General features: G+C 42.5%; 1 protein-coding gene across 6 annotated transcripts in view; it reads left to right on the top strand.

Annotated features, from left to right (window-relative positions):
* Nucleotides 1-481: 481 nt before the first annotated feature.
* Nucleotides 482-10803, top strand: part of rapgef1b (Rap guanine nucleotide exchange factor (GEF) 1b) — a 45762-nt gene continuing 35440 nt past the window's right edge. For 4 of the 6 annotated variants that reach the window (XM_085280004.1, XM_085280006.1, XM_085280005.1 and 1 more), the window contains exon 1: nucleotides 482-761. In XM_085280004.1, the coding sequence (XP_085136130.1) occupies nucleotides 734-761 (28 nt within the window). In that variant the 5' untranslated portion in view covers nucleotides 482-733. The remainder of the gene's footprint in view (nucleotides 762-10803) is intronic. The other 2 variants (XM_085280008.1, XM_085280007.1) reach the window with 1 other exon arrangement.

Genomic DNA, 10803 nt, shown 5'->3' with positions numbered 1-10803 from the left:
ATCTATCTTTTTGTGCAACACTTGATTTCTTCAGGAGCTTTTACTAGTTTTTAAGACTTGTTCTGTCTTTTCGGCCATGATGCTGGTTTTGAACCGAGCTGCTGAAATGGCTGTTCGAAGCCTGCGCACTCCATCATTTCATTAGCCTTCTGCTGCTAAAATTGACGAGGTTAAAAAAATCGCTGCCGTCCAGGCTACTCTGCATTTTTTTCCATCTGCGATAGATTGATATATGGGTGAATGGATGATTGGTGAATTTCCACATTATTATTATTTAATTGCATGAAAAAGACAGATGACTTAATTTATGAGACTGTGTGCAACAGCACTTGCAAAATCAGTATGGTTTACATTCGGGGCTTGCTTTAACTTTGAACTGAAATCGAAACACGCCCATGCTCTTGTTGACAGATGGCGTGGCTAATTCCTGACGCAAGGGGGCGCTGTTGCACTGGATGATAGCCTACCCTAGCCGAGTCTCCGCTCAAGGCATTAACGTGAGCGTAGTGTGTGTGTATCCAGTGAAAATTACCCGGAGACGGACGGAGGCAGTTTATAACCGTACCAATGTCTGTGGCCTATAAATATATTATATTAACCGGGGCGGAATCATCTCGTGGACACAACAACATATCGAAAATGAGGGAATAATCCGAGGAGAGGCACGGCGAGGCTCGTCTGTAGCTACGGTTTTGTTGAACTGCGAGTGGGATCACAGCTGCTGGCTACGAAAATGTCGAGAAAAATAGAGAGCAAGCAAGGTAAGTCCTGCCCGGCTAGACTGAACCTCACCGCTCCACCTTCGGGATACTGTATAACGGTCTCCCTTACACGGGGCTCGGATGGATTAAATTATGGGGGTCTGTTGACCAACACATACGCCAACAAAAAAGGGGGTGCTCCAGATAAAGCTTGGATGAGTGTGTTGGGTGTAAATGGTGGTTTAATTGGGCCTCACGGATTGTTCTTTTTCTCGGCTATCCAGTTAAAATAAAGCGTCTGCTAGCTGGTAGCGGCTAATGATATTTTCATATTTTTTGTCCCGTTTTTAAACCAAAAGGCTGACTTAAGGAGAGCTGGTTAACTGATCCATTAGTTAAAATAATACAGCTTCTCGTGTTCAAAACAGTTTAGCGAGCTAATCCGGGGAAATAGCTTTTTTTTTTTTTTTTTTTTTTAAGAAAAATCGTGCTGGCTTTTCTTCCATGGTACTACACCGGCATTTCTCCATTCACTCTCGGTACGGGGGTCGTAAATACACCACCCCGGTTTGATTGTCTGCGAGCGTTGCTAACCATCTCGGGACAAATCTCTGAATTTCACTCAAGAGGAAACACGTGTGTTTCGCCTTTTTCCCCTTTGGAAGACGCGTAAATGAGTAAATATATCGTGTGACATTTTTCTCCTGCTTCCCAATTGGCCGTCCGCGAACATCTAAAGACGGGTTTAGCTAGCAGCAGCTCAAGGTTAGCTTTTACTGGCTAAGGCTAGCTGCCTTGTTACCCCTGGAATGGGATTGCGTTCACGCGCTGGGCTGCTGGGTGTGTATTTGTGTTGATTTTCACTATTGTGCACGTGGCATTTTTTTGTTGTTGGTTTGACCCGTATTTTTATTTTTATTTTTTTCATTTTGTCTACTCGTGTCGCTCACTTTCTCACTTTCACTCTCACTGCGGAGCACAATCACTACGGGAGGAAACGCAGTAGTGTTGGGGTATGGATGGGATTTTGGGAAGGAAACTTTATACCCGTCAGCTACACTTGCATCCCATTCCAGCAGCTGTCTCCTTGCTTCGCTCCACATAGTGTCCTGCCCAGTGTTGCCTGCAGTAAGTGGGCGAAAAGGCGAACACACACACACACACACACACACACACACACACACACACACACACACACACTGAGAGCCCCCAATAACAGGAGGGGAGGGAGTGTCATCCTCCACTAGCTCAGTCATTCTTCATAGGCGTAAAAGTTTCCGATTCCTTTCGTGTCTTGCGGACAGATGACTACATATGGTCACAACTAAATGAAAAGTCAGAGGCAATGCAAGAGTTTTTTATTTTGTTTTCTTTTTTTGTAGACTCTTTGCTTAACTGATAACTTAAAAGCAAGTACCCAAACCATCACTTCTCCCCTGCTTCCATTCTTCCCAGTTGTTTACTTGTTGGTCTGTTCTCATCTGCCTATTGATCCCAAATATGTCCCCAAGGACACACTGTGGTGGTTGCTAGTGTAATGGAAACAGGGAAGGGCGAGACTTGGGACTCAGAACAGAAAACTCTGCAGCAGGCAGTGCTTGAGTGTGAGAGAAAGTGTGAAAGGCTTCGTCTCTGGAGACTGGATAGAAACAGGGTGACAGTTTTAGTCGCTGGCAGAATGGTGCCTTGAGGAGCAAACACATGGACACCAAATTCACTAGCTGCATCAACATACTCCTCCGATTACCGGGGATGGTGTCACCCAGTCACTAATTTGCCCTTCCCGCGGGAAGCAAAAGCGAACCTCATGTGCGGTGGAGCCCAGGCGTGTCACCTCTGATGAAATCAGATGGATGGTTCTTGCGCTGAATCCCATTCTCTACGTACTCACCGACATGACTTCATCACTCAAGCAGCCCAAAACTGAAATCCATAAACAGATTCAGTGTGTTGCGGTGTTTGTCCCCCAAAAAACGTAACAGCAGCCAGACAGCCGAAGCTGTTTCTTAATGCTTTTCTCAGAAGGCTTAAAAGCTTTGAGTCTGTGTGATCACATTTTGGTGTAAGCTAAAACTTGAAGATGCTGTCAGGTAGCCTGCCTTAATAATAGTACATGATGTGAGCTGAATGACTGGGTTGGTGTGCAGTGTCAGCACATATTAATAGCTCCAAGGCATCTTTTTTTTTCTTCTTCTCTTTTTCCTGTCTTTCAGTGCGTTAAGCAATTTAAGTTTTCCGAGTGTTGCTAAATGAGCTCATGATTAGTAGTATAAATAGTTGTGGGGGTGCTGACATTGATCAAAAGTTAAAAATACTTCTCATCCACTGCTTATCACTGGTGAACGATGCATTGTTGACGGGAATTATTTCTGGCTGGTTTTGAGAGTGCTGCACTGTGACTTGCAGACTCTGCTCAGACACTTTCTAATCCCGCAGCGTTTTATGTACGTACCGTATGTTTACTTGTTGGATGTCATACTTTAAATGACCCACTTAGAATGATTCCACTGTTGCAGTTAAATTAAGATGTGAAACATTTAGCGCAGCAGTCCTGAAATGGGATTTGTTGTTGTCAAGATGGCCTAATTTTTGAAATGAAGGCGATACAAAATTTTAAGAAAGAAAACCCATTTAGCGTCACTTTGAAGAACCAACCCAGAATCCACTTTTTAGGGAGATCTTCGGCGTAAAAACAGAGACACATCACCTGGGATGAGTTTTCCTTCGTTCGATTTGTATTTCCGTTCTTGTTTTGTCTACATGTGTAGGAAGCCTTCATTCACACAAACCATTCTAAAACTGCACGGGTCAATAAAAATCTGTTCTAACTGCTCCCCGTTGCCAGGATATGTGCCCTTTGTACACTTTAAAGATTGTTATTTTGCTCAAACCTCAGAGTTCCACTGCTCTTTTCACCGGTGTCTTTCTAATAATAGCAGTCATAATAATAACTAGTTTTCATGCACTGTCTCAGTGACAGTACAGTCAAAGGTGATGTGAGAGACAGTGCAGCTTTTCGATATCTTTTAGTATTTGTTTTTGTTTTTAGGTAAGTTAGCTACATTAATGCACTAACATTACTACTACTTCAGCAGCAGAGAACAGCATCTGTTCTTTAGCCACTGCTTTCTAAAACACCATACCAGCTCTGGGTTGAGTTATTGTAGTCACTTGGCCGGCGTTAGTGCAAAGTTTTGCAACATGTTTTTGTGGTGGGGGTGCATGTGTGTTTGTGTGTGTGTGTTGGCTAGCTGGGCTTGTTTGTCAGTGCTTAATTTATTCATTTCAGTCTGCTAACATTAGCCTGTTAATGATATACAAAATACTGAGAGATGTCTTTTTAAAAAAACCATTTTTATTATAATATCAGGTGATCACGACTAAGACGTGCTGTATTGCTTTTTTTGGCTTGAGTTTTTTTTTAAAGATGAACTACAAGACTATATTTCTATCCCGTGAGCGGCATTTATTTCAAAGATGCACGTAGTCATTTGTGAATTAAATACAATTTTTATAATTTAATAAAATTAATTTAATAAAAAATAAATAAAAATGAAATAAAAAGAAGAACAATTCTTTTTTTCTCCCACTCGCATTAGGCTTGGATGCTGTGCACACTTTACAGCTCAAAACACACATTTAAACACACCAGAAAAGCTGCTTATGAAAAGATTGTTGAGATTTTCACGGTTGCAAAAATTTCCCTCATGCAGACTGGGGTTGTGACACGACACATTTTGGCACACCAGTGTTGGTAAGAAAGTCGTGAGAGCAGCAGTGCAGTGTTTTAAAATTAGCTTGCGGACTCTTCTGTTACTGGACAGTCAACGGTAGTAGCCAGCCGCAGCGGCAGAACTGATCCATCAGTTCCTTATTTTAGACTCCCTGCACCCCCCTCGCTGCATAGTGTGGCAGTGCGCATCTGTGGTTCACCCTTTGAAAGGGTCTTAGCTGCACTGTTTACTGTCAGGCATTACAAGAGCTAAAACTAAAGTGTGTGTGTGAAACTTCGATGGCCCTCGTTTGCTAAGCGGTTAGCTCGTTGCTTCAGACTTAAAATAGCTTCTTTTTCCTAATGTCCGTAAATGCCGAGCTCTGCATGCCTGGGTCAAAAAAACTCTGAGCAAGAGCTAAAGCAGTCCTGATTACAAAAGGGTTCCCCGGGATAACTCGGTCTGCCCACATTGCTGATGAGTGATCCCACTGTTGCACAGAGCAAGCTATGAGCACTGGTTTGTCATGCTGCAATTTTGAGGTTTGATGGCAGCAAGCATTTCACCCTCCCTCTACCACAGAATGAGAGGCTTGCTTTTCCCATATAGGTTTAGCTGTGTTGTAATTACATTTTTTATTTATTTTTTTTGGTGCCGTGTATGGGAATGCAAAAAGAGGGAGGGAAAAGAGCTTGGGAAGAGAAAGGGAGAGGGTGGATAAAGTCTGTGAGCAGAGAGTGAATCGGATAGAGAAATGGATGGATTACATGTGGCGTAATGGCTGGACCAGGGCAATCGATTAGAAGCGAAGGGAAGTCTGGGTTTTTGTAACATGAACATTTTTAAGGTGCTTTCATCACCTTCCAGGTGGAGCGAAAGACTGCAGTTGAGATAATTTTCAGTGGTCTCACGTGTAATTCAGTGCAGCAGTATGTCACTGGCGGGTCATATTCCCCATCTCTCAACTTCCACGTGTGTTTTTGAGAGACTTTGTTGAGGTGTTGAATCTATCTCAAAAGGATAGAAAGAAGATGCTTCCCCTGAGTTCACTGCTGCGTGTTGGCCTACATGCCAGAGAGCAGGTCGTTTATTCCCGCAGGTGGCCGTCTCATTTCCTTATTACTGTTGAGTGCATTCTCCATTCCAGATAACTGTGGAGTGTTGGACTCTCTCCAGGACCAGTGACGACACCCACTCAGACATCCTTCCAGGATTGCTTAAGTCAAGATTTATAAGAATATGAATATAAAACACATTGGATTTGGGAAAAGCACAATGCTTCTGGACTCCTCCTGACTTGTGTCACTGCTATATGTGGCTCTTCCTCTGAAGTCCTGTGTAACGTGGCTGAGTCAAGTGAGGATGATCATGAGGCTAAGTTAGTTATGACTAACTCTCAGCAGTGCCTTTGTGAGAGAGAGCTCTAAAAAAATGCCACTGTGACCTACGACACAGTATACAAAGGGCGTAAGCATCAGTATCACCTGGACTAGTTGCTGCGTGGACTGTTGGATGGGCAATATAAGCTGGAGGAGCCAGGCCTCCTCAGAGGACACAGACTCCTCTCTGCAGGGTGATTTAGATGAAGACACAGGTAAAGACAGCACACAGCACTTTTGCTGGTGATCAGTTGTACATTTGTTTTACTGGAGAAACAAGCATGTTGGGTATTTTAACTCGTAATGACTTCGAATACCCAAAGAAGAAACTAGACAAGGACATTTACTTTAGCAGATGAGCATTACTAGAAATGTGAAGTGTGTTTGTTTTTTTGTTTTTTGTTTTGTTTTTTTGTTTTTCCCTCATCAGGTTTCAAAAGTTTTAATGGCGTTACACTCATTCTGCAGTTTATGTTAAAATAAACGCATACACGCATTGCTTTTTGTGACGATTATTTGTCTGAGTCTGCGGTTGCAAGCTTTGGAGCCTTCGCTGGTGGAATAAAATGCAGGGGACATTCCTCTCTGTGCTTTTTGTGTCGTGTGGCTTTATGGAAGGTGCTCATTTGCTTTGCTGAAGCTTTGGGTGGACCCAGTTTGAGGAGGCTGCTCTGTGGGGCCACAGCCTTCAATCACAGGCTTCCTCTTTGCCTTATTTACCCCCCCCCCCCCCTAAAAAATGTAGACAGAAGCCATAACTGCTCTAATCCTGGCTCATCAGGTTAGGATCTGATACTGTGCCTGCATGCTTTGGTCTTAATCCTGTTACACAATACAGAAAATGTGCGCTATGGAGCTGTAATCTTGGTATTTTAACTCCAAGCTGCCTGCCTCGCCTCACCTTGGTAACTGGGCATGTTTTCTGACCCACATGTTGGGGTTAACCCTGTTTGATTTTTTTTCTTTCCTCCTGCTAAAGCTGCGTGAACAGATCCACCCTGATGAGCTGGTATAACATAGAGGCTCCATAATTAAGGTAGCCGAGTCTATCGCTGTGTAATTACACAGTGCCGAGTGCCATAATACCTTGTTTTGAAAACACACAGTCTGTGGTGCGCTCAGCCTAATAAATCTATGTATTTCAACCCAGCAGGCAACAAAAGTCAGTGTTCACTGTGTGTATTTTGTCTGTGTACCCTGAGCTGCCCAGACCCTGTAGTCATGATGGCCCTCTGCAGAGACCGTAGCGTGAGTAATGTGTTTCAAACAGATGCACAGAGGCCAAACACAAATAGCTGGTCATACTGCAGAAGGACAATATTTTGTAGTTATTCATCTATTAGCTGCTGATTTGACTACAGAGGCTTTAATTTCAAAATAAACAGTTTCTGGATCTTATTGTTTATGTTGTTTTTTGGTGTCACTTGGTTTGCACACTGCCTAAAAGTCTTTTTTTGCTGCTTCAATTCGCTCGTCTAAATCCAAATCTTTGTTATCTGAACGATCGCATCGTATCAAACGGTCTTTATAACCCATCTGCCAGAACCCACAGCATCCTCACTCAGACTGCTGGTGTTTGTGATGAGATTGTAGAAGTAAAAGCGGTGTGACAGAGAACCACTACTGAAACTCCAAATGTGTCCAATGATGTTGTCTTTCAGTTCTTGTTTCGGACTGAGTTACAATAGCGCTCTAACGCACTATTGTAACGCTTTGTAACTCTAACACTTTGATATTATGGAAATTTGATTGAAGGGAACAGGGTATTTTGTGTTTTGTGTATCCACACAGGGGACTGCACTGTGTGTGTTGCAGATACAGTACTGACCATTGCAAGGATGAAGGAAAGAAAAGAAAAATCTGTCTATGTTGAGTTTTCTATTGAAGAAAAGTGAGCAGCAGGGACACAAAGAGAGAAAAGGCGAGTGGCATTGGTGTGCCTGAAAGCAGCAATCTCAAAGGCGGAAAATGTAGAAATCTATTTAAAGGCGGGGGGGTGGGTTCTGTCAAGCTGCGCCTTAGTGTGCATGTGTGTGTGCGTGCCTTCCTGCGTTCAGTGTGTCAAATCATGTAGACCCCAGGGTGGCATGGCTGGGTCAGGGAGCTGGCATACAATGAAGGGGACGTCCCACAGTTGCTGCCAGTTTCCGACACCAGTCTAAATCAGGAATGGTAAGCGAGAGAAGTTGACATTGCTTGCAAACAAGTCAGCCTTGTTGTCAAGGTGCATGTGGGTGTGGGTGTTTTTTGTTTGGTTGTAGATGAATGTGAATCCTTGGTTTGATTTCTTTATATTAATCCCAGATTGTAGATGAAATGCATGCAAACACGCACAATCTTGACTTCGCCAGTGACTGAATGAGCTTGTAGCCCTGTGGACAAAATCCAGGAATTTGTTTGTTTGTTTCAGTGTTCGCTGACCCACTTCTGCTTGGATGTTCATTCTTATACAACCTGAATGTGTGAATGTGCTTTTAAAACAGCAATGATGAACAGAAATAAATGGAATGTTTCTGAGGTTAAAGGCAAAATAATCACATAATTTATCAGCTTTGGCCTGAGAAGACTTTGAGTTGTTATTTGACCTGTTTCTCTTCATATGACTGATATCTCACCGCAAATAATGAGTTAAATTTCACTGATTCTTTTTTCCCCTTAAATTCTGTTACAAAAGCCTCAGCATCCAAAATGCTTGTCTTTAGACTTGTCCATGCTGATTCTATCTTTGGAAGCGTCCTGCCTAATTTTCTATTGTTTAAAACATAAACATAAAATGAAGATATCATTTTATAGCGTCAGATGTATTGTAAAGGGCCCACCATACTATTTTTGGAAGTGCAGTCATGCTGTCTGCTGCAGTGTGTCTGCATACTGAGGAAGAACAGACGACAAAAATAACAGCACATCAATAAAACCCTGGAAGGTGATATGCAGTTATGTAGAGGCAACTTTCCTCATTCATCTGAAACAGCAATATGTAGCTTTTTCTTTTTACCCGTGGAATGTCAGATAAGTGGACAGACATCAGCTGAGCAAGTAAACTGGTACAGATGACAAGAATGAGCTAATAATAGCCTGCTTAACAGTTCAAATAAAAAAATAAAATAACAGTTGTAGCTTTTGTCTGGTTTAAAAAAAAAAACTAAAAAAACAAAACAAATCTCAGACACTTAGAGGCAGCTGACACTGACATAAACGATTATGCGCGTTAGGAAGTAACTAGGAAGTGACTATTAACATAGATTTTTGCCAGACTACATTTCACTCATTGAAAACGGTGATTCCTACGATGCCCTTTCAAAACCCCCATACAAACATGTATAAAAGCCTGCAGCTAATCACTGACTGACAGTATTTATATCCCGTGGCCCAACCTTAGCATGTAGACTACAGATCGATCTCTGTTTTCCAAAAATAATATAAATTTGTGTCATCTTTTTCCACAGTTGGAAAAAGATGACACAAAAATGTGTTATTACGGATTAATATAGAAGTAATTACAAAGTTGCATTTAATTTTCTTTTTGTGTATGAGTGATTCAAATCTCTCTAGTACAGTTTAGACGACCGCTGCCTAATTATAAGTGTCTATACGTGGGCAAGTCTTGTCTTTGTAAAGGACACGTCTGTCATCCAAGGCTATTTTTAAGAAGCTACATTTGGACATTTTTCACAAAGTTTGGTATGCCAGGGTGCATTTGATCTGTAAGATTAAATATATTATGTGGCATCTCTCTTTCAGTCTCATCCAGTGCTGTGTTTGTGCACAAAGTGTCAAGTGGATGACGAGTGGCCCGCTGCACAGACAAGATCGGCTTTGTGCGGCTCTCTAACATGGAGAGCGTGGTACCACTCCTTGCTGTTGAGGCCATTTACTGTTTCCTGTGCTTCTCTGCCTCTCTGTATCTGTCTCTGTCTTGTGCTCAACAGTGAAGTGATCGGTTCTCTTGTGGCTGTTTGTCTGTGTGTAGGATCGTTCTCCTATCTCAAGTGCTTTATAGTGCCTGTTTGGCAAGAGGCAAACAGCTGCCGTTCTCTGAGAACTCTGAATTCATTCTCAGCAGATCACAGGGGGTTTTTAGCTGTTGCAGTGTCTCTGTTCTGGTGCTGCTTGATGTTAGAGATACTGACAAGCTGAGTATTTATAGCACTTTGTGCTTCTTAGTCTATCGGTTTCACCCCAGGTGAACCTGCCGCCTGCCACACTGTCTGTCTCACTTTACTGAAAGAATCGGTTCAGAAAGCTAGCTTTAAATGGATCGCTAAAAAATGCAGTAAATTGCTGCAGCCCGAAGGTCAATTGAAGGATCAGGCTGGTTTGAGCATGTTTGTGTTGGGTGGTTGTGTATCGCAGTGAGCTGCTTTGTGTCGTGTGTGTTTGTGTAAATGTGTGCGTCTGTTAGTGATGTGCTATTAGACACCACCTATTTTTATAAGGTAAGTTGTTATGTGGGGGTTAGTTACAGAGTCCAGGCTGCTCTGTGCTGTGAAGAGGGGAGGGAGACGAGGGACAGGAAATCATAGCAGTGACTTAGGCGTCAGCGGGGAAGGAACAGGAGGGGTACCCAGGATGGTGTGTAACTGTATGTTGTGTGAATTCCGCTCCCCCACCCCGCTATTAACCCTTTCCATCATACTGCCCCTGCCCTCCAGTAAAGCTTTAGCGTGCTGCTCTGTGGCCTCGTTTGCCTCTCACATCACATTAATGGAATCATTAGCTGATACTGCTATGGATTCCTAGATGACAAAACCATCAATATCACAATTAGGTGCTAAACTAATGATTTTTTTTTTTCCGTTGTAGATTAATCTGCTGATTATTTTCTCAGATAATCGTTTGTCCTTCTGGAAATGGGGGAAAAATCACATCATGAAGAAATCAACTTGTAGTTGAAAAACGGTTGCTCTAAAACTCCAAGGAAACATTGTTCTCTGTTACTGAAGACAAACAAAAAGATGAGTTCATCACTGTCAAGAAGGTGGAATGAGCAAATGATTGGTCATTTTTGTT

Source organism: Mchenga conophoros, linkage group LG7, assembly GCF_057382185.1.
Source record: "Mchenga conophoros isolate Kocher_MC1m ecotype Shallow Benthic linkage group LG7, M_conophoros_male_GT1.1, whole genome shotgun sequence".
Classification (NCBI taxonomy): domain Eukaryota; kingdom Metazoa; phylum Chordata; class Actinopteri; order Cichliformes; family Cichlidae; genus Mchenga; species Mchenga conophoros.
Note: the sequence above shows the minus strand (reverse complement) of the source record. Positions and strands in the feature narration are given on the sequence as shown.